The following is a 24477-nucleotide window of genomic DNA, read 5'->3' on the forward strand; positions in this document are numbered from 1 at the left end:
AGCAAACTTCATCGGGAAACTGTTGAAAATGCAGATTTGATAATAAATTGAATAACCCAAAACAAAATCCAACTCCGTAATTAAGTCATTCAACTAACAATCAATCTGTTTTAACACTTAGAACATAAGACGTGGTCGCTGGCTGGTAAAAATTAGAATAGCCGAAAGCAGAAGGCCACCAACCATATATACTGAAGTCAAATCAGAACAAATTGAACATAAAAAACCTTCCCTGATACTCATATTGTTTTGATATATACATTGAAACTTTAAACTATAGAACCGTAGCTAAATTGAATTAAAACTATAGAACCAAAGCTAAAAAAAATGAAAACTATAGAACAAAGCTAAATTGAGTGATAGATCCAGTGGCCTAAACTCTCCGCGAGTCCATGAGTTTTTGAGTTTCAATTAGAGCTTACATGCTCTGTTTGTCCATTCCTTGTTTTTCTTCCTCCCCTTTAGTCTTGTCCTCTTAAGTGATAATATCTATCATCACGGACCCCATTTTAGTCACTGCGAAATTCTGCGCGAGCCAGTCTTGCCACCCGGGCTGAGGTGCTCGACTCATGATTCGACCGAAATGGTCGAACGATGTCCGTTTTCGACTTTTTCAGTCGAGCGATGTCCGTTTTCGACTTTACCGGACGTCGTTCGACTTTGTTCGACTTTACCGGACCTTGTTCGACTTTAATTGACTTTATCGGGAATTAGCAGAAGAGTCCTGATCTACAACGAGACTCGGACATCATTTGACTGTTTCTGTCAAATCATCTTTCAAAAACATCAACCTGTGCAGCCACAAACAAAATTTAATAGAAAATGCCGCAAAATTGAGCATCGTAGATTCGTGTAGCCCGAGTTGAGTTGTTGAACTTACGTTTCAATCAAACAGACCAAAAATGGCTATGTTTCGACCGGTTTGTTTAAAAATGGCTATGTTTTGACCGACTGGACCAAATTTTGCTACGTTTTGAAGGACTTGATTCAAAAAATGGCTTCGATTGTGTTTGTTGTAAGCTAACTATGTTGCGACCGACTCGACCCAAGTTGGCTATGTTTCGACCGACTCGACCAAAAGATAAAGTGTTCGACAGAGTTTGAAGCAAGCCAATTAGTTTTGAGCGGAATCAGCCGAATGAAAATTTGATTGACCGCAGCCCATTATATTTTGAATGCCTCCAAAAAATTAGCGGTGTTTCGAACGTCTCAACCAAACGAAAATGTTTTCAACTCGACGCATCTGAGTTTTGAAAAAAAAAATCTTGAAATTCCTGTTAAAAAAACTAATCAGAACTGAAAATAAGGGTAATAGGCCAATGCGGAGACGGTGTGACTTTCCAGACCAAGGCGGCGACGGCGCGACTTTCCTAACACTTATCTCTATAGCTGCTCTTACGACCCATATTGGGATTTGCTCGACCCAAATTTATGTTGCGACCCTGTTCGACTCATGATTCGACCCTGTTCGACTGATGATTCGACCCTGTTCGACTCATGTCTCGACCCTGTTCGACTTATGATTCGACCCTGCTAGACTCATGATTCGACCCTGTTCGATTCATGATTCGACTCTGTTCGAATCATGATTCGACCCTGTTCGACTTATGATTCGACCCTGTTCGACTCATGATTCGACCCTGTTCGACTCTTGATTCGACCCTGTTCGACTTATGATTCGACCCTGTTCGACTCATGATTCGACCCTGTTCGACTCATGATTCGACCCTGTTCGACGCATTATTCGACCCTGTTTGACTCATGATTCGACCCTGTTCGACTCATGATTCGACCCTGTTCGACTTATGATTCGACCCTGTTTGACTCATGATTCGACCCTGTTCGACTCATGATTCGACCCTGTTTGACTCATGATTCGACCCTTTTCGACTCATCATTCGACCCTGTTTGACTCATGATTCGAACCTGTTCGACTCTTGATTCGACCCTGTTCGACTTATGATTCGACCCTGTTCGATTCATGATTCGACCCTGTTTGACTCATGATTCGACCCTGTTCGACTCATGATTCGACCCTGTTCGACTTATGATTCGACCCTGTTTGACTCATGATTCGACCCTGTTCGACTCATGATTCGACCCTGTTCGACTCATGATTCGACCCTGTTTGACTCATGATTCGACCCTGTTCGACTTATGATTCGACCCTGCTAGACTCATGATTCGACCCTGTTCGACTCATGATTTGACCCTGTTCGACTCATGATTCGACCCTGTTCGACTCATGATTCGACCCTGTTTGACTCATGATTCGAACCTGTTCGACTCATGATTCGACCCTGTTCGATTCATGATTCGACTCTGTTCGAATCATGATTCGACCCTGTTCGACTTATGATTCGACCCTGTTCGACTCATGATTCGACCCTGTTCGACTCTTGATTCGACCCTGTTCGACTTATGATTCGACCCTGTTCGACTCATGATTCGACCCTGTTCGACTCATGATTCGACCCTGTTCGACTCATGATTCGACCCTGTTTGACTCATGATTCGACCCTGTTCGACTCATGATTTGACCCTGTTCGACTTATGATTCGACCCTGTTTGACTCATGATTCGACCCTGTTCGACTCATGATTCGACCCTGTTTGACTCATGATTCGACCCTTTTCGACTCATGATTCGACCCTGTTTGACTCATGATTCGAACCTGTTCGACTCTTGATTCGACCCTGTTCGACTTATGATTCGACCCTGTTCGACTCATGATTCGACCCTGTTTGACTCATGATTCGACCCTGTTCGACTCATGATTCGACCCTGTTCGACTTATGATTCGACCCTGTTTGACTCATGATTCGACCCTGTTCGACTCATGATTCGACCCTGTTTGACTCATGATTCGACCCTGTTTGACTCATGATTCGACCCTTTTCGACTCATGATTCGACCCTGTTTGACTCATGATTCGAACCTGTTCGACTCTTGATTCGACCCTGTTCGACTTATGATTCGACCCTGTTCGACTCATGATTCGACCCTGTTTGACTCATGATTCGACCCTGCTCGACTCATGATTCGACCCTGTTCGACTTATGATTCGACCCTGTTCGACTCATGATTCGACCCTGTTTGACTCATGATTCGACCCTGTTCGACTCATGATTCGACCCTGTTCGACTTATGATTCGACCCTGTTTGACTCATGATTCGACCCTGTTCGACTCATGATTCGACCCTGTTCGACTCATGATTCGACCCTGTTTGACTCATGATTCGACCCTTTTCGACTCATGATTCGACCCTGTTTGACTCATGATTCGAACCTGTTCGACTCTTGATTCGACCCTGTTCGACTTATGATTCGACCCTGTTCGATTCATGATTCGACCCTGTTTGACTCATGATTCGACCCTGTTCGACTCATGATTCGACCCTGTTCGACTTATGATTCGACCCTGTTTGACTCATGATTCGACCCTGTTCGACTCATGATTCGACCCTGTTTGACTCATGATTCGACCCTGTTCGACTTATGATTCGACCCTGCTAGACTCATGATTCGACCCTGTTCGACTCATGATTCGACCCTGTTTGACTCATGATTCGACCCTGTTCGACTCATGATTCGACCCTGTTCGACTTATGATTCGACCCTGTTTGACTCATGATTCGACCCTGTTCGACTTATGATTCGACCCTGTTTGACTCATGATTCGACCCTGTTCGACTCATGATTCGACCCTGTTTGACTCATGATTCGACCCTGTTTGACTCATGATTCGACCCTTTTCGACTCATGATTCGACCCTGTTTGACTCATGATTCGAACCTGTTCGACTCTTGATTCGACCCTGTTCGACTTATGATTCGACCCTGTTCGACTCATGATTCGACCCTGTTTGACTCATGATTCGACCCTGTTCGACTCATGATTCGACCCTGTTCGACTTATGATTCGACCCTGTTCGACTCATGATTCGACCCTGTTTGACTCATGATTCGACCCTGTTCGACTCATGATTCGACCCTGTTCGACTTATGATTCGACCCTGTTTGACTCATGATTCGACCCAGTTCGACTCATGATTCGACCCTGTTCGACTCATGATTCGACCCTGTTTGACTCATGATTCGACCCTTTTCGACTCATGATTCGACCCTGTTTGACTCATGATTCGAACCTGTTCGACTCTTGATTCGACCCTGTTCGACTTATGATTCGACCCTGTTCGATTCATGATTCGACCCTGTTTGACTCATGATTCGACCCTGTTCGACTCATGATTCGACCCTGTTCGACTTATGATTCGACCCTGTTTGACTCATGATTCGACCCTGTTCGACTCATGATTCGACCCTGTTTGACTCATGATTCGACCCTGTTCGACTTATGATTCGACCCTGCTAGACTCATGATTCGACCCTGTTCGACTCATGATTTGACCCTGTTCGACTCATGATTCAACCCTGTTCGACACATGATTCGACCCTGTTTGACTCATGATTCGAACCTGTTCGACTCATGATTCGACCCTGTTCGATTCATGATTCGACTCTGTTCGAATCATGATTCGACCCTGTTCGACTTTTGATTCGACCCTGTTCGACTCATGATTCGACCCTGTTCGACTCTTGATTCGACCCTGTTCGACTTATGATTCGACCCTGTTCGACTCATGATTCGACCCTGTTCGACTCATGATTCGACCCTGTTCGACTCATGATTCGACCCTGTTTGACTCATGATTCGACCCTGTTCGACTCATGATTCGACCCTGTTCGACTCATGATTCGACCCTGTTTGACTCATGATTCGACCCTGTTCGACTCATGATTCGATCCTGTTCGACTCATGATTCCACCCTATTCGACTCATGATTCGACCCTGTTCGACTCATGATTCGACCCTGTTCGACTCATGATTTGACCCTGTTCGACTCATGATTCGACCCTGTTCGACTCATGATTCGACCCTGTTCGACTCATGATTCGACCTTGTTCGACTCATGATTTGACCCTGTTCGACTCATGATTAGACCCCTGTTCGACTCATGATTCGACCCTGTTCGACTCTATCCACCCTGTTTGACTCATGATTCGACCCTGTTCGACTCATGATTCGACTTTGTTCGACTATAGTGTTCGTTCGAATCATGAGTCGAGCACCTCAACCCGGTCATGGCCGTTAGAATCTTGGCTCGAGTATGGCAGCAGCTGTTATTTTTTCGTTCGACCCTCTTCCTCCCTATATACTGTGGCCGCTCGCCCTCGCTTGTCTAATCAAGCCATCACAGAAAAGGACTTGGCTCAAATTCCCACTCAGAGTTTCAATTGCCATCCAAATTTTTTTTCGCTTCTTTTGTCGCTTCTCGACAATGGATTTGCTGCTCTAGGAATCCGTTTTAATTCGCATTATTCTACCTCGCCAAAATTTGGCTTGCGTAGGTGGACTCGGTAAACGTTTTGGACAACATTAGTTGAATGTAGGTATCCGTTTTTTGCTCCTGCTCTTTTTTCTAAGCACATAACCATTTTCTAAGGTTCTAGCATACTCAAACTTACATACTTAGTTGGCAAATTTATGTTTTATTGGCTTATACCTATTGTTGCGCCGTTCCTTGATGCGCCGTTCTGCCACTAGCCCGTACTTTGTAGCTTTTGTTTTCGTGGCAGCCTCAGAGACCTAAGGAGGTCTGGCGTGAAATACGACTAGGAAAACATAAATCATGATATGCGGATGATGGAAAATCTGGTGATGAGGGGGGGGGGGGCACCCATCCCTCATCACCAGATTTTCCATCATCCGCATATCATGATTTATGTTTTCCTAGTCGTATTTCACGCCATACCTCCTTGTACAGTAGGTATTTGCGGGGTGCGACATTTTTCTGGTTCGTTGCTCGTATTTGTCTTAGCAAGCAGATTTTGTTGAAAAGGGTTTTCCCAACTGGGATTTTGATATAAGTGATTCTTCTTAGTTAGGTTTCTGAGTACTGTGCTTGCTTTGCCGTCGTGGTGCGCTTCAAGAAGCGATAACTTTAGTGTAGCATTCGGTGCATATCTTTTTGCCCCGAGGGCAGGTTCGATCATTGGATCCAATTTCCTGCGTTCCCTTTTTTTGCAAAAATTGAAAGAAGAATTTTCAAACCACCATAATTGCGTCCGAAGCAAATGGACGTGAAACTGGACCTTGGTCTGAAAAAAAAATCTGAATAATCCAGTGATTGTAATGTATTTAATTCTAAATTCAGTAATAAGGACCTTATCTGAATTGTTCCTACATATTATCTTTAAAAACCAAAAACAATTTGCCTGATTACTGTAAGGAATTTTATCGGGCGCCAGAATTTGAGTTTATTGCATTTATTGGGTTTCATAGGTTCTTGTATAAAACTTCTGTAATGCTTGCCTCATAAAATTATTAAATTTGTAGCTCCTACCAATTGTTCTCTTGCTGGGCTTCTGTGTATGTACTAGAATCATATGTCCCGCGCCACATCAAACTTGCTGACCTTTCCGTGGTAAGAACTGGGTACGCAGTAACTATTGATGCTCTCTGATGTTTTGAGATTGCCAACTACTCATCTACCCTCAAGCTAATGTCCTTCACAGGGTAATCACGGGCGTCTTGCCCTAAGCAGGCCCCATAGCCATCATCTTCTCTGCGAAGTTTTCATTTTTGGCCAAAAACATGTTCCGATTCGCTTCAAGTTGAGGGTTAGATTTTACTTGGCTAAACAACTCCGACTGGTACTCCGATTTCTGGACTACCTTTCTGTTTCGAGCTATCACGTTCATGATGACCTTCCCAGAATACACCGGCAGTCACACTAACGCCTTGAAATTGGACGGGACCCAGATGATGGTTTTTGTTCTCGCCTCTATTTTTTCAGAAGTTTTGGTTTCAAGAATACAGTCAATCAGTTTCACTTTTGAGCTGGTACCTCTCCTGATAATATCTGCTTGACGAGAAAAAATTTTAATTTGCACCACTTGCTTAAATGACAATCAGTAATAGCTTCGACTGTTTTCGTGCCTTTCCGATTCTTGACCCTCGATAAGCAACTTTGCGCCTTCTGATTGGCCGGCGGTTTTTTGTTTATATTTTTTGTTTACATACTGCACTTTAATTGGCTGAAACATCCCTGTTTATTTTTATAGCCATGATTTCCGCTGCGCGGTGTGGGACAACATATCCTAGCGATCTATTTATTGATGCTCTTTTTGCAATTGTTATTGTACTATCGTATCGACTCGGTTCGAGTCCCTATTGGGCGTCTTGAAAAATAGTCGGCAAAGGCGGTTTTGGCCACCGGCATATGTTCTTCTATGAAACCAAATGAAAAAATCCGGTATATCTACTAATTTAAACGATTAGTCATTGTTGCTACGATGTTAGCCACCTACTGTTTCAGCGCTTTGATTGCGGTCTGATGATTTGGTGACCATGCAAATTCATTTTTTCTGACTATATGAGGTCGTAACGATTCTGAATATTCGGCCACTGCCGGCAGGTTTTTATGCATAGAACTCGTAAATGATTTTGGTTGCGAGAGCCTTCTCGGGGGTCGTAGCTTATCTGCAGGTATGTTTTACTGCTAATCAGAGGAGAGCCTTCTCGGGGGTCGTAGCTTATCTACCGGTAAGTTTTACTGCTAATCAGAGGAGAGCCTTCTCGGGGGTTGTAGCTTATCTACAGGTAAGTTTTACTGCTAATCAGAGGAGAGCCTTCTCGGGGGTCGTAGCTTATCCACAGGTAAGTTTTACTGCTAATCAGAGGAGAGCCTTCTCGGGGGTCGTAGCTTATCTACCGGTAAGTTTTACTGCTAATCAGAGGAGAGCCTTCTCGGGGGTTGTAGCTTATCTACAGGTAAGTTTTACTGCTAATCAGAGGAGAGCCTTCTCGGGGGTTGTAGCTTATCTACAGGTAAGTTTTACTGCTAATCAGAGGAGAGCCTTCTCGGGGGGTCGTAGCTTATCTACAGGTAAGTTTTACTGCTAATCAGAGGAGAGCCTTCTCGGGGGTCGTAGCTTATCTGCAGGTAAGATTTACTGCTAATCAGAGGAGAGCCTTCTCGGGGGTCGTAGCTTATCTGCAGGTAAGTTTTAGTGCTAATCAGAGGAGAGCCTTCTCGGGGGTCGTAGCTTATCTGCAGGTAAGTTTTACTGCTAATCAGAGGAGAGCCTTCTCGGGGGTCGTAGCTTATCTGCAGGTAAGTTTTACTGCTAATCAGAGGAGAGCCTTCTCGGGGGTCGTAGCTTATCAACAGGTAAGTTTTGATGCTAATCAGAGAAGAGCCTTCTCGGGGGTCGTAGCTTATCTACAGGTAAGTTTTACTGCTAATCAGAGAAGAGCCTTCTCGGGGGTCGTAGCTTATCCACAGGTAAGTTTTACTGCTAATCAGAGGAGAGCCTTCTCGGGGGTCGTAGCTTATCTACCGGTAAGTTTTACTGCTAATCAGAGGAGAGCCTTCTCGGGGGTTGTAGCTTATCTACAGGTAAGTTTTACTGCTAATCAGAGGAGAGCCTTCTCGGGGGTTGTAGCTTATCTACAGGTAAGTTTTACTGCTAATCAGAGGAGAGCCTTCTCGGGGGGTCGTAGCTTATCTACAGGTAAATTTTACTGCTAATCAGAGGAGAGCCTTCTCGGGGGTCGTAGCTTATCTGCAGGTAAGTTTTACTGCTAATCAGAGGAGAGCCTTCTCGGGGGTCGTAGCTTATCTGCAGGTAAGTTTTAGTGCTAATCAGAGGAGAGCCTTCTCGGGGGTCGTAGCTTATCTGCAGGTAAGTTTTACTGCTAATCAGAGGAGAGCCTTCTCGGGGGTCGTAGCTTATCTGCAGGTAAGTTTTACTGCTAATCAGTGGAGAGCCTTCTCGGGGGTCGTAGCTTATCAACAGGTAAGTTTTAATGCTAATCAGAGAAGAGCCTTCTCGGGGGTCGTAGTTTATCTATCGGTAAGTTTTACTGCTAATCAGAGGAGAGCCTTCTCGGGGGTCGTAGCTTATCTACCGGTAAGTTTTACTGCTAATCAGAGGAGAGCCTTCTCGGGGGTTGTAGCTTATCTACAGGTAAATTTTACTGCTAATCAGAGGAGAGCCTTCTCGGGGGTCGTAGCTTATCTGCAGGTAAGTTTTACTGCTAATCAGAGGAGAGCCTTCTCGGGGGTCGTAGCTTATCTGCAGGTAAGTTTTACTGCTAATCAGAGGAGAGCCTTCTCGGGGGTCGTAGCTTATCTACCGTAAGTTTTACTGCTAATCAGAGGAGAGCCTTCTCGGGGGTTGTAGCTTATCTACAGGTAAGTTTTACCGCTAATCAGAGGAGAGCCTTCTCGGGGGTCGTAGCTTATCTACAGGTAAGTTTTACTGCTAATCAGAGGAGAGCCTTCTCGGGGGGTCGTAGCTTATCTACAGGTAAGTTTTACTGCTAATCAGAGGAGAGCCTTCTCGGGGGTCGTAGCTTATCTGCAGGTAAGTTTTACTGCTAATCAGAGGAGAGCCTTCTCGGGGGTCGTAGCTTATCTACCGGTAGGTTTTACTGCTAATCAGAGGAGAGCCTTCTCGGGGGTTGTAGCTTATCTACAGGTAAGTTTTACTGCTAATCAGAAGAGAGCCTTCTCGGGAGTCGTAGCTTATCTACAGGTAAGTTTTACTGCTAATCAGAGGAGAGCCTTCTCGGGGGTCGTAGCTTATCTACCGGTAAGTTTTACTGCTAATCAGAGGAGAGCCTTCTCGGGGGTCGTAGCTTATCTGCAGGTAAGTTTACTGCTAATCAGAGCAGAGCCTTCTCGGGGGTCGTAGCTTATCTGCAGGTAAGTTTTACTGCTAATCAGAGCAGAGCCTTCTCGGGGGTCGTAGCTTATCTGCAGGTAAGTTTTACTGCTAATCAGAGGAGAGCCTTCTCGGGGGTCGAAGCTTATCTGCAGGTAAGTTTTACTGCTAATCAGAGGAGAGCCTTCTCGGGGGTCGTAGCTTATCTGCAGGTAAGTTTTACTGCTAATCAGAGGAGAGCCTTCTCGGGGGTCGTAGCTTATCTACAGGTAAGTTTTACTGCTAATCAGAGGAGAGCCTTCTCGGGGGTCGTAGTTTATCTATCGGTAAGTTTTACTGCTAATCAGAGGAGAGCCTTCTCGGGGGTCGTAGCTTATCTGCAGGTAAGTTTTACTGCTAATCAGAGGAGAGCCTTCTCGGGGGTCGTAGCTTATCTGCAGGTAAGTTTTACTGCTAATCAGAGGAGAGCCTTCTCGGGGGTCGTAGCTTATCTGCAGGTAAGTTTTACTGCTAATCAGAGCAGAGCCTTCTCGGGGGTCGTAGCTTATCTGCAGGTAAGTTTTACTGCTAATCAGAGGAGAGCCTTCTCGGGGGTCGAAGCTTATCTGCAGGTAAGTTTTACTGCTAATCAGAAGAGAGCCTTCTCGGGGGTCGTAGCTTATCTGCAGGTAAGTTTTACTGCTAATCAGAGGAGAGCCTTCTCGGGGGTCGAAGCTTATCTGCAGGTAAGTTTTACTGCTAATCAGAGGAGAGCCTTCTCGGGGGTCGTAGCTTATCTGCAGGTAAGTTTTACTGCTAATCAGAGGAGAGCCTTCTCGGGGGTCGTAGCTTATCTACAGGTAAGTTTTACTGCTAATCAGAGGAGAGCCTTCTCGGGGGTCGTAGTTTATCTATCGGTAAGTTTTACTGCTAATCAGAGGAGAGCCTTCTCGGGGGTCGTAGCTTATCTACCGGTAAGTTTTACTGCTAATCAGAGGAGAGCCTTCTCGGGGGTTGTAGCTTAACTACAGGTAAGTTTTACTGCTAATCAGAGGAGAGCCTTCTCGGGGGTCGTAGCTTATCTGCAGGTAAGTTTTACTGCTAATCAGAGGAGAGCCTTCTCGGGGGTCGTAGCTTATCTGCAGGTAAGTTTTACTGCTAATCAGAGGAGAGCCTTCTCGGGGTCGTAGCTTATCTACCGTAAGTTTTACTGCTAATCAGAGGAGAGCCTTCTCGGGGGTGTAGCTTATCTACAGGTGAGTTTTACCGCTAATCAGAGGAGAATTCTCGGGGGTCGTAGCTTATCTACAGGTAAGTTTTACTGCTAATCAGAGGAGAGCCTTCTCGGGGGGTCGTAGCTTATCTACAGGTAAGTTTTACTGCTAATCAGAGGAGAGCCTTCTCGGGGGTCGTAGCTTATCTGCAGGTAAGTTTTACTGCTAATCAGAGGAGAGCCTTCTCGGGGGTCGTAGCTTATCTACCGGTAGGTTTTACTGCTAATCAGAGGAGAGCCTTCTCGGGGGTTGTAGCTTATCTACAGGTAAGTTTTACTGCTAATCAGAAGAGAGCCTTCTCGGGAGTCGTAGCTTATCTACAGGTAAGTTTTACTGCTAATCAGAGGAGAGCCTTCTCGTGGGTCGTAGCTTATCTACCGGTAAGTTTTACTGCTAATCAGAGGAGAGCCTTCTCGGGGGTCGTAGCTTATCTGCAGGTAAGTTTTACTGCTAATCAGAGCAGAGCCTTCTCGGGGGTCGTAGCTTATCTGCAGGTAAGTTTTACTGCTAATCAGAGGAGAGCCTTCTCGGGGGTCGAAGCTTATCTGCAGGTAAGTTTTACTGCTAATCAGAGGAGAGCCTTCTCGGGGGTCGTAGCTTATCTGCAGGTAAGTTTTACTGCTAATCAGAGGAGAGCCTTCTCGGGGGTCGTAGCTTATCTACAGGTAAGTTTTACTGCTAATCAGAGGAGAGCCTTCTCGGGGGTCGTAGTTTATCTATCGGTAAGTTTTACTGCTAATCAGAGGAGAGCCTTCTCGGGGGTCGTAGCTTATCTACCGGTAAGATTTACTGCTAATCAGAGGAGAGCCTTCTCGGTGGTTGTAGCTTATCTACAGGTAAGTTTTACTGCTAATCAGAGGAGAGCCTTCTCGGGGGTCGTAGCTTATCTGCAGGTAAGTTTTACTGCTAATCAGAGGAGAGCCTTCTCGGGGGTCGTAGCTTATCTGCAGGTAAGTTTTACTGCTAATCAGAGGAGAGCCTTCTCGGGGGTCGTAGCTTATCTACCGGTAAGTTTTACTGCTAATTAGAGGAGAGCCTTCTAGGGGGTTGTAGCTTATCTACAGGTAAGTTTTACTGCTAATCAGAGGAGAGCCTTCTCGGGGGTCGTAGCTTATCTACAGGTAAGTTTTACTGCTAATCAGAGGAGAACCTTCTCGGGGGTCGTAGTTTATCTACAGGTAAGTTTTACTGCTAATCAGAGGAGAGCCTTCTCGGGGGTCGTAGCTTATCTGCAGGTAAGTTTTACTGCTAATCAGAGGAGAGCCTTCTCGGGGGTCGTAGCTTATCTACCGGTAGGTTTTACTGCTAATCAGAGGAGAGCCTTCTCGGGGGTTGTAGCTTATCTACAGGTAAGTTTTACTGCTAATCAGAAGAGAGCCTTCTCGGGAGTCGTAGCTTATCTACAGGTAAGTTTTACTGCTAATCAGAGGAGAGCCTTCTCGGGGGTCGTAGCTTATCTACCGGTAAGTTTTACTGCTAATCAGAGGAGAGCCTTCTCGGGGCTTGTAGCTTATCTACAGGTAAGTTTTACTGCTAATCAGAGGAGAGCCTTCTCGGGGGTCGTAGCTTATCTACAGGTAAGTTTTACTGCTAATCAGAGGAGAGCCTTCTCGTGGGTCGTAGCTTATCTACAGGTAAGTTTTACTGCTAATCAGAGCTATCCCCTAATTCGTGTTTTATCACCTAGCTTCTTGCATTCTTATTTATCATCATTTTCGCACTTTGACAGTTTTTACCTTTTTTTACCCGATCTAGTTTTTTCAATACCTTTTCGACTATCGCAAGGTTTCGACCATGAAATAGAAATCCGCATGCAAAGATGTTAATCTGTAGAAAACCGTTTTAAGTCTATATGTAATGCTCGATCAGCCCACTAGAAAAAATTTGCAGTGCTTATTTCTTACCCCACTCAAGAGTAACTGCCCGTACGTTTATGTAAGGTCCATTGTGGTGAAAACATCCGTCCCTTTTTTTTCTAACTAAGTGTTTTACCAAAATTGCTTATAACTTCTTCAGTATCCGCCATTTTTTTCGTAGGTTTGTGCACTTGTTTTCTGAGCTCCTGTAATTAGAGCGTTGATTTCACCGATCCATCTTTTTGACCCTAATTACTTTGGGGGATAAAAAAATTTTATCCGACCCTCTCATTAGTTTTCAATGCGCTCCTCTTCCAGTAGTTTTTTCAATTTTTTTTCATCACCTTTATTATATGTTTTAATGGTCGCGCGCCGACCATTTTCTTGTAATGGTAAAAATCTGTTCAAGAATTCCGTTTGGACTTTTCAGTTTTGGATTCTTCCTACCCTGTTTGGTAAATTACTGAATAGCTTCCTAAAATGGTTCTGCCAGTCATCCAGGGGCTTCTCTGTGCCCCTTGTCTCAGCCTGCGCTGGTAGCCCATGGATATTCTTCACCCTTAACGCTGGGGCCCGGACCAGTTGCAGACTCAAATAAGGCATTAAAACTGCCCCATTATTTAAGGTTTGTATCCCCCGATTTCATTGATTTCTGCTCGGTGAATCACCGGTTCGATTGCAGGAGCACCTTCACCTTTCCAATTAGTTTCAATGAGTCGCTGTAAAAATCCCTGAACTGGTCGTCGTGCGGCCCCAAAGGTAGATTTTAACTGACGCTGATCCCAGGATAGAATAAATCCCAAATTGTGAAAAAAAAACGAAAAGGCGATCATATATCGATCCGTGCCTGTGTCAGTTTCGCGTTAATTTTTAGGGGGTAATAAGATCTCTACCACAATTAGTTAGAGCTCCTCCATGTTTTTCTGAATTGGCAGTACCATGGACACATCCTCGTACTCCATGAACTGCTCGCTAAGGCTATCATCACTGTGAATTAAGCGGAACCGGCCCAGATTCGCCTTACGTCTCAACGGTACGTACGTTTGTTATGTTTGAGTTTTTTTCAAAATTAAAAAATCGAATTCTTTGCCGGACATTTTGTGAAGTGACCTGTCGTGAACCCATTTTGATGGCAATTTTAACAATGTCTGTCTGCTCCGCTCCAGGGGGGGGACCGTTTTGATTTTTTCTCCACCCCTCTGGAAAGGTCGTCAATATCTCCCACGGATTGCGCTCAAATGCTCCCATTTTATCTGAAGAGTTCACTTGACGCTTTTGCCATCCCGGCTTCAGACCTTTGGTAGCCAGTAGCGTAGCGTACTTGTCTCTTCTTTTATACCTTAAGTCAATTAAGTAAACCTCATCCGCCGTTTGAGTGGAACTGCAGAACTCCGTTTGTGCCTCCGTTTTTGATATCCTCACTTTGAATACATCCCCGAGAATTCGTTTCTATATTAACCGCAGCTTCTTTTGCGCCCCCTAGGCTGCTAAACACCGAGTAAACTAATCCAGGGTTCCCCATCGTTCTGTTCCTGTGACAATATTTGGTAATTTTCGAACGTCTCCTTAAGCTCTTTGTTGAAAATTTCTTCGAGTCTGTCTAAGATCCCAGTGTACATCATTGTCGCCAGGTCCAATTGGGGTTCCTTTTTGTGAAGTCTGTCCTGTCCGCACTCTCCCAAACATAGGTATAAGACGAAATTAGCGCATGCATTTTTTTCTTAAGAAGTCCACAGATGGCCCAGTGTTTTGTGCTTCCGTCAGTTCTTTGTCGAAGTAGAAACATGGGGATTTGAACTCATGTTTGACGATCACTCACCTGACGATTCTGCTAACCAAAGGCTCCAGTATCATTGGTGGCTACACAAACTTGCTCGGGTGGAAAACCCTAATCTTCAATGGGTTTTTTCCTTTCCGCTCCTCCTTTCCCTTTCCTGTTATCTGCGTCATGTTGCAAGTGTAGATTCGATACTTTCATTAAGTGCAATAATCCAGGACATAATCCAACTCCGTAATTTAAACATTTAACTTAAACTCATTCTGTTTAGTACTTAAAACACAAGACGTGGTTGCTAGCATCTATCAATTAGAAGCACCGAAGGCACCAGGCCCACCAATCACAAACTAAACTCAACTAATATAATTTGAAAAACTACAAAACTTATTTTTTGCACTCTTATACGGCAAAACGTCCTGTGACTAGATTTCGAACTTGGGCTATTTTTGAACCTAATTACGCCTAGGATGATCATAGACAAACAGCATGGCGCGTCTATTTGATTGTGCTTACCCATAGGTCTGTTCGGTTATACATAGGATTAAAAAAAACTTGGTGGGTTGCGGTAAGTTGGTGAAAGGGATAAACGTATAGAGGGAGAGGGAGTTTCTAAAATTGGGGGACGCGTTGGTAAACGGGGTGAAGTAAACGACGGGGATGCGTAAGAGACATGGCTTAGAATTTCTTGCAAAACTTTTGCTAAACTTTTGCAAGATTAAATTAACATAAAACCAAATAACAAAATGAGTTACAATTGATTATAATGGATTTTATTGGATTTGTATATAGTGACAAAAGAATCAATTTTATAGTCTAAAACTTTCATCCATAGCCATTTCAATTGAAATATTCTAGACTCGGAAATCAAGCCATTATGATTGAATAATATCCATTTTATTTAGGTGCGGGTTCGCTCTTCGCAGACAATTTTGGATCTATAATTGCTAGTGTTTGCTTTTTTATGTCCCAACTTTGTAAATAAAAATTTTTATCAAGAATTGGTTAAACATATGATGATTCTGCTGGTGAAAGTACAAATGATTCAAATTCATTTTTCAAGCTTTTGGATTTTTAACCATCACCCTTTAGCTTTTGGTATCCCGTACCCAGTGAAGGCTGTTTTTGTATATAGAAATGTTATATAGATTAACTAGCCAAACTTTTTGTATTTTCAATACAGAAATGATCTATTTCTTTCTTAGTTAAAAATAAAATTTCTGGAAAAAATTACCAGAGTTTAGATAACTGCTCAACCGCAACGAGATAAACATGCTTCGAGAATACACAATGGCCGTAGAAACACAATGCAAATTAACACTCGTTATAACAAAAGTCGCATGGCATTAGATTGCTATAAATATCGTTTATCATCAGGTTATGTGGCCTAGCCGTTAGCACAACTGGCTACAAAATAGCAGCTCGGCAGTTGTAGCCTCAACTGGAGCACTTTTTAAAGCTAGAAACAGCCTAGATTTATCATTTTTTTGATCAGAAATAAGATGAGAAAAAAGTTTTAAGAAAATCCCTGAAGTGTCTAAACATTTCAGAGAGAATTTCTGACTAGAAAGTTAGATTAGATATAAATAATTTCAGCTCAAAAATGATGAATTTTCTCAGTACGTGACTTCTTATAAGATGCTTAAGATAACTTGAATTTTTAGAAGAAGGAATGTTGAACTTTCACGTAAAAGAATAACCGCAATCCATAGAAAATTTTATGTGAACAAATAAAGCTCGACCAAAAAAGAAAATTGGACGAGTGGGCAAAACTACAGATTTGAAAATTAATGTATGCAATTGAAAATGTCTGAAATTTTGCGTCAGATTACATTTATATGTAAAAAAAGAATACCTATACAAATCAATTTTCATATGTCATAGTGGTATAATTTATAGATTTCAAAAATTTATCCTTTTTGTGACCAATTTTTTAACTAGCAGTTTTTGACGGATTTTAAAAAAATCGGCTTATACTTAATTTGAATTGATTTGAATTGGCCAGTTATTTTTTGATAGAAACAAATATATTGCGCTTTGATCAACCTAATTTAAATTGTAGTAGCTGAATAGTCCCAAGTTCAAACCTCTATACCTTTGTGATAAATAAAATGAAGATAGATATATTTTTTCTCTTTTGAGCTAAAGGCATAAACATCTGTCAGATTGTGCAGAAAACTTCATCAAAACAGCTAGTTAAATAGTTGATTCTGAACAAATAATCCTTGTACAAAAATTTCATCATTTCTTTTGAAAGTTGGGAAAGCAAAAATAGAATGGAAGAAGGTTATTCACTCAGGCTTATAGAAAAATTAATCATAATAATTGTAGTAATTGAGAGCAAAAGTTTAGCGATGAATGATTAGGAGACGACGACAACCTCCCAGATCTTTTCTTGAAAATTTCTGAAAAATGAAATAAAAAAAACCTTACTTTATAAGGTGATTTTTAAAGATACTTGAAATAGTTACCCTAACTATACTACAAAAAAGGTTTCCTTCTTTGATTTTTGTGACTTTTTATCCGGGAAAAAATCGACGTTTCAATTGGGAAGCCTTAGCAGAAATTTTTTGATCAATTAAAAATTTTTGTTGTCTCAAATTAAATAGAAATTTCACCTATTATTCTTTTTGTAAAGTTATGGGTGTGTAAAGACTGCCTTTTTGCTATGTTGGGATAAAATACGCGCACTATCAATTGTACGTTTAACGCATAATCGGAATTTTAATTAGTCTGAAATTTTTTTTCAAATTGAATCGATGCAAGCTATTTTGTCTATTTAAATCTTTTTTATATTCAAAATTTAGCAATGTGAGCTGACACATAGCGTTTGGGGGATGGTTCTTGAAAACAAAACGTTTTTTTTGTCAATTTTTTCAAACCGAACGCTACTCTATAGAACCGAAAAGGCAGTTGAAACATACAGAGCTGAACACTAATACCAGCAGTCTTATCCATTTTTTGAAATTGAAAAAACAAAATATATACATTTCTAAAAAGTGTCATGGAGTGCCAATACATAAAATGATTTTTTCTAGAGGGGTACCGTGCAAAAAATGGTCAAAAATTCCAATATGAACTCAAAAAAGCTATTTTTGTCTGTCTTTACAAAAGTTAGCATGCAGTGTACATTTTATTGCAAAAAAGTTACATAAGCTACTAGGGGAACTCGGAAAATGAAAAAAAGCGAAGTCGACAAAACCCATTCATTTTAAGAAAATTCAGTGCACAGCAAACAATTTGACTATACATTTTTTCTCATATACCTTGAAACTCAAAACCCGTATATGAAAGTGCCACAAAATCAAACACCGTTTTATAACTGACTTATATATGTTTTCAATTTCAGAGGAAAAAGTTTTACCAAGCCAGAATATTCATTTTGTGAACTGTTTTGATGTTGTTTAAAAGGGCTGGAGGCACGCTTTTTACAACAGGTGTTCTCAGTCGTATCGAAAGGAGCGAGTGAGAAAAAAAGTTTTTTTTTGTATTGACTCATGGCGAAAACGGCGACAGAACGTTATGTTTAAAATAATTCTTATGATGAGTTTCAAATATGTTTTTTTTTCTGGCACACTGATTTGACATTTTTTGCTTTCGTCAGGTCCTCAAACAACAATAAAAAAACAAGGTTGTCAAATTTTTGATATATTCAAGTTATACTTTTGTGTGCTTACACATAGCGTTTGGAGGATGATTTCCGATTGCAGCTTTTTTATCAATTTTTCCAAACTGCATAATAGTCCATAGAATATAAAAGGCAGTCGAAAGGCAATGCTTAAACCTAATACCAGCAATCTTTTTCATGATTAAAAGTGATATAGAAATCGTGTTTTTTTTCTAAAATGCTTATTGGACCGCCAATACTTAAAATCATATCTTTTAACGGGGTGCCGCGGAAATAGGCGTCTTTTTTTTTGTTCAAAAGTTTCCATTATGAGCTCAAAAAAGCAATTTTTGTCTGTCTTTTCAAAAACTACCATGAAGTGTACTTTTTTTGTTTGCAAAAAAAAGTTTTATAGGCTATTAGGGGATCTCAAAAAACAATAAAAAACAAGGTTGTCAAAACTTCCCCTCTCTTTAAAAAGTTCTGGCAAACAAATTGATTAACTTTTTTTATTGCTCAAAACTCAATACCCGTATATGAAAGTGCGCATAAATTAAGCCACGTTTTGTTATTGACTTATTTATGTTTTCAATTTAAAAGCAAAGTCACTAGGCCAAACTGAGCAAATTAAGAACTATTTTGATGTAGTTTAAAAAGGCTGATTGCATGCTTTTCACATCAGGTGTTCTCGGTTCGGATCAAAAGGAAAAAAGTATGAAAAAAATTTTTAGACTCAAGGCGAAAACGGCGTCTAAACGTTATGGTTAAAATGGTTTTTATAGTGATTTTCAAATTTATTTTTTCTGACACACTGATTTGACATTTTTTGTTTTCGTCAGAACTCCCAAACATTTTATTAGACTTTTTATCGCTTTTCTGAAGAGGGTCGAGAAAGTTATGTTTGTGAAAATCAATGTAGTTTTTAAACCATATTCTAAGAATACTCCCAAACTCGGTAGCGGAAAAATTATTGTTCCAAATACAAATGGAGGCAGTTCTATTATTCAATAAATAAAGACAGAAGCATTCCTGTTTCGATGCATTTTTGCCAGATTAACCGAAATGAGCTGTGCCACTTTGGTCACTAAAATTAACTAGTCACGGTTTATATGTTTCAAAAGACATAGAAAATTTTTTACCGAAAAAGTTTAAACACAGCAGAGTAACCCAGCAAAGAGTAATTTTCTGTGCAATGGCAGTCTGCAAAATATTCATGTGTTGGTTGATGTGATTATTAAACTTGTTGGGGAGCAAATTTATATGAGCATTACGTTCAAGTTATTTGCTATTGAATGTCAAGGAGCCTTCAAAACTTGTTCATGAATTGAAACATCAAATATCTGATTGGTTACGGAACAAACAAAAAGCTTTTTTATAGTTATGAAATAAATACCTGACTCGCATAACTGTCAAAATTTATGAAAACAGCAGCATGGAATTTCACTTTCTACTAGTTAATAATTTTCTAAACAGAACTTTTTTTTGAGTTCGTGAGATTTGAAATTGACAAAGCAGCTTCTTACAAAACAGCAAGGCAAAAACTAAGCCGCAGTGTTGGCAGGTTTCTATAAATGAATCAGTTATTACCATGCCAAATCAGTGGCTCGCTATACCGCATCCTTCCCCGAACGCAGTCAACTTAATTTTGGACACTATTTTCTACTCTGATCTGGTTTTGTTAATTTGAACTTACTTTCCAGGTCGATGTGATTGACTTCAGTTTCGACCGAATCGACCCAAAATGGTTAGATTTCGATTATTTTTGCCAAAAAATTGATTTAGAAAATTGTATTTTTTTTCTAAAAGGCGTCATGAAGTGCTAATACATGAAATGATATCTTTTAGGGGGGTGCCGCGCAAAAAAGCGTAATTTCTTTGGTCAAAACTTTCATTTATGAGCTCAAAATTGCTACTTCTGTCTGTCTTTACAAAAGTTAACATAAGGTGTACATTTTTTTCGCAAGAAGAGTATCATAGGCTACTAGGGGAGCCCAAAAAAAAGTAGACAAAACCCCAACTCCTTCTGAAAAATTCCAACGCAGAGTAATCAATTGGATTATATGTTTTTTCATATAGCTTGAAACTCAAAACCCGTATACGAAAGTGCCACAAAATCATGCACCGTTTTGTAACTGACTTAATTATCTTTTCAATTTCAAAGCAAAAAACGTTACCAGGCCAGACTGTTCATTTTGTGAACTTTTTTGATGTTGTTCAAAAGGGCTGGAGGCACGCATTTTACATCAGGTGTTCTCGGTACGTATCAAAACGAGAAAGTAAGAAAAAACGTTTTTTTTTAATATAGACTCAAGGCGAAAACGGCGTCGGAACGTTATGATTGAAATAGTTCTTATAATAGTTTTCAAATATATTTTTTGTGGCACACTGATTTGAACATTTTTGTTTTCGTCAGAACTCGGATCAAAGTTCTTTTTCCTTGTTGTAAAAATCAATAAGCAAACAAAATTGAATTTATTTATTTTTTATTTTTCTGAAATTTTCTGAAATTCTCATTTTTCAACTCAAATAAAAATAGAGGCAGTTTTTTATATAAGAATTAAAGATAGAAGTAGTTCTGTTTAGTTGCATTTTTTGCCAGATTAGCCGAATTGGACTGTGCCAAATTGGTCACTAAAATTAACTGCTCAAGGTTTATATTTTTCATAAGACATAGAAAGTTACTTACCGAAAAAGTTTAAACACAGCAGAGTAACCCAGCAAAGGGTAATTTTATGAGCAATGACAGGCTGCAAAACATTCATGCTTTGTGTACTTTTTTATTTTGCAATTATAGGTTGGTTGATGTGATTATTAAATTTGTTGAGGAGCATAATTATTTGAGCATTACGTTTAAGCTATTTGCTATTAAATGGCAAAGAGCCTTCAAAACTTGTTCATGATTTGAAACATCAAATATGTGATTGGTTACGGAATAAACAAAACGCTTTTTATTGTTATGAATTAATGACCTGACTCGCATAACTGTCAAGGTTTATGAAAATGGCAGTATGGAAGTTCACTTAACACTATTTAATGTTTTCCAAACATCCCGTCTTTTGAGTTCGATAAATTTGAAATTGACAGAGCAGCTTATTACAAAACAGCAAGGCAAAAACTAAGCCGCAGTGTTGGCAGGTTTCTATAAATGAATCAGCTATTACCATGCCAAATCAGTGGCTCGCTACACCGCATCCTTCCCCGAACGCAGTCAACTTAATTTTGGACAATAATTTCTACTCTGATGTGCTTTTGTTAATTTGAGCTTACCTTTCAGGCCAATGTGCTCGACTGCAGTTTCGACCGACTCGACTCAAAATGGTTAGACATCGACCATTTCGACCGAAACAAATTATGTTTGATTCTGTTCGAATCAAGCAGGGTACTGTGCTTCAATCAAACTTTGCACCTGATCGACTTTGATTGACCTTATCAAACTGCGTTTCGACCAACTTGACAGAAAAAATGAATTTAATTGTTAATTTAATTCATTCAACATCTCAACAACCTCATTATAGTTGCTAATCACCGAATAAAAATGATTAAATTAGTACTGATAAGTTTTAAAATTCAATTCAAACTCCCATAGTTTGTAAATTGGATGCCTCCGAAAATCAGAAAGCTGACATTGAGTTTGCCTCCGTCATTTAAATTGCATCTAGGGGCGGTCTTAGGGGCGGAATCATGGGCGGTCTAAGGGAGGTTGACGCCCCTTTCCTCAGGGATTGGACCCCCCGCCGACTAAAGGGTCCCCCTTTGGTACTTTAAAAAAAATCTGTTTTTGGCCTAACGAACCTGAAGTTTTTGTTAAGGCGTCTTTGGCGGCACTATATACTAACTTTGAGTGGGAGCGCGCGTAAAAAAAAGGATTTTTTTTCTGTCAAAATTTTCCTAAAAGTGCCCAAAAACAGCTTTTTGTGCCCAAAAACTAGTGCACCGCTGGCCCAAAAACTTGCCAGCGGTGCACTAGTTTTTGTTCAAATAAAGTCTTTATAATGTTCTGGGACCGCTCGGAAATTCATTTTGGTCACCTAAAAAAAGGTCGACAAAATTTTCAGTTTTTTTTAAAACTCGCCTCCCCCTTTGAGAAAACCCCTGATCCGCCCCTGACATGAATCCGTTTTTGATATCGACTTTACTTAGACTTTGAGTTCTACCATGTTCTAATGAACGTGCTCGATAGGGTAGAAATTATCTGATTGATCAAGGTTCAATCAACGACAAAGTTTGGCATTGTGTTTCAGTTTTATTCGATTTTGTGTTCGAATATGATATAAATTTGTGTACTATCGAACGGCTGTATTCGACCACAGATTTTGTGTTGAGCCCTGTCCTGTCAGTGCAATCAATTCGGTCCCTTTCGAAACCCAGTGCCAATTTCTAAGGAAGCTACACAGGCGTCAATTTTAAAATCACCTTTGTTGATCAAAATTTAAGAAAATTGGGTTATCAGATTAGATAAAGGGTGTAGTCTAAATGAGTTAATTGTCAATAAAAAAGTTAAATATATTGAAAATTGGAATGAAAAACTTTGCAGATTTGCTTTATTTCTAATTCAAATTATCCCTCAACGAAAATCGATTCTCAGCTTAAACTTCACTCAAAGCCGAAGCTGCCTTTGAAATTACATGCTATAAAACGGCAAAAAAAGTAGCTCCCAATAAGGTAAAAGGTCAAATACTTAAAAACAAACCAAACCACTAGCCACCAAGAAATCACAAAAAATGAGGTTATAAAAACTTGTAGCTTTTACAAAGTTTTTTGAACAAGGTCTGAATTTTTTGAAAGAATTCTGATCTTGAGACAGTGAAATGGCGTCAAAACTGCATTTGAAATGACAAAAGAGCAATGCAAATGGATTGCGCTGAATGCCGACAAAAAGCAAACGAGAAACTTCAAATAAGTACATTTCTGATTTAAATTATCTGGACAAAACGAACAAAACTTGAGTTTTTAAATGCTTTTTTCTAAAATTGGGTTAAGATTAGACAAAAAATGAAAAACAAAATTTGCTTAAAACTGATCCAGAATCAATATGGTTTATTTTTTCTCCGAAATTCTCCGCCAAATTTTACTCCAAAAATGGGTCACTTTGGCGTTTTTTATCATAAATTATTTTTCAAAAGAATTACGCTGAAACTATTTTGTTAAAAGATGACAAAATTACACCACAAGAAGCCTCTTCCACGTCACAACAAAAGTCTACAAAGATTAATCCGAAAAACAGTATAAGAGAAAGTATTTCTTCTTGATTGTCAACAAATGTGATTCTTACTCTATTCTGCGAATCGCAGAGAATCTATCAGTAGGCCTTAACAGTCCTGTCAAGGGCAAACCGTTTTTAATATCTCACCACATTTCAGAAGGTTTTATTTTGATGAGCGAAGCTCCTTTTTTGCGACTCAAGGCCGTTTTTTGCGTCTAGAATTTTCACTTGGTACCACTATTGCAGCCGTAAGCGGCCAGGTTGTGGTAACCTTGAAGCTAGAGGTCAAGTGAGAGCTCGTCCTCAATCACTATCATTGCCATGGCATGGGATCGAATACACTATCTGACGATTCCAAAGTGAACGCCTTGCCACTATGCTACGTGCCTCACATCAAACCCAAAACTTTTGCTTATATCACAAGAAGCTTGAGGCTTCTTGTGATATAACTTTCTCATCAATTAACAAAATGGTTTCAGCGTAAATCTCAATCCATTAAAAAAAACCAATATGACTCTTTTTGGGGTAAAATTTTGGTTGAGAAATTTGGATTAAAAAATTGCAATATAATAATTCTACTGAAATTCTACGCAACTTTTTAAAAAAATTTTTTGTTTAATCTTAACCCAATTTCCGAAAAACGCATTTAAAAATTCAAGTTTTGTCCTTTTTGTCCGGATCATTCAAATCAGCAGTGTGTTTTTATATAGTTTAGATTTGAAGGTCAGAATTATTTAAAAACCTTAATACGTTGACCGAAAAAGTTATTAAAAGCTATATCAATGCCAAGCAGTAAACGTGCGTGGCAGAAAATGAGCCCTTTCCTTTGTGCGTTGCGTTAGAAAATAACGTGTTCCTACAAGACACTACGCTTGCTAGCTTGGTGGTGTAATGAGAAGGATTATTTAGACAGGAAAAAGGTCGAGAGATGGTTATATTCTCTCACAAAAGAGTGTTTGTTTCAAATCCACAGAATTTAAGTGGAACCAAAAACTAATTAGGTAACCCTTTCAAGTGTGAGAGCTGCTCCTAAATTTTTTAGAGAGTTT

The 24477-nt window shown here is 40.4% G+C and overlaps 1 protein-coding gene across 1 annotated transcript in view; it reads right to left on the bottom strand.

Annotated features, from left to right (window-relative positions):
- The window catches only part of LOC134842723 (uncharacterized), a 67074-nt gene extending 45995 nt beyond the window's left edge, over positions 1–21079 (bottom strand). The window contains exon 1 of the mRNA XM_063859180.1: positions 20912–21079. Coding sequence (XP_063715250.1) covers positions 20912–20987 — 76 coding nt within the window. The 5' untranslated portion in view covers positions 20988–21079. The remainder of the gene's footprint in view (positions 1–20911) is intronic.
- Between the last annotated feature and the right edge of the window lie 3398 nt (positions 21080–24477).

This window comes from Symsagittifera roscoffensis, chromosome 3 (assembly GCF_963678635.1).
Source record: "Symsagittifera roscoffensis chromosome 3, txSymRosc1.1, whole genome shotgun sequence".
NCBI lineage: Eukaryota > Metazoa > Xenacoelomorpha > Acoela > Convolutidae > Symsagittifera > Symsagittifera roscoffensis.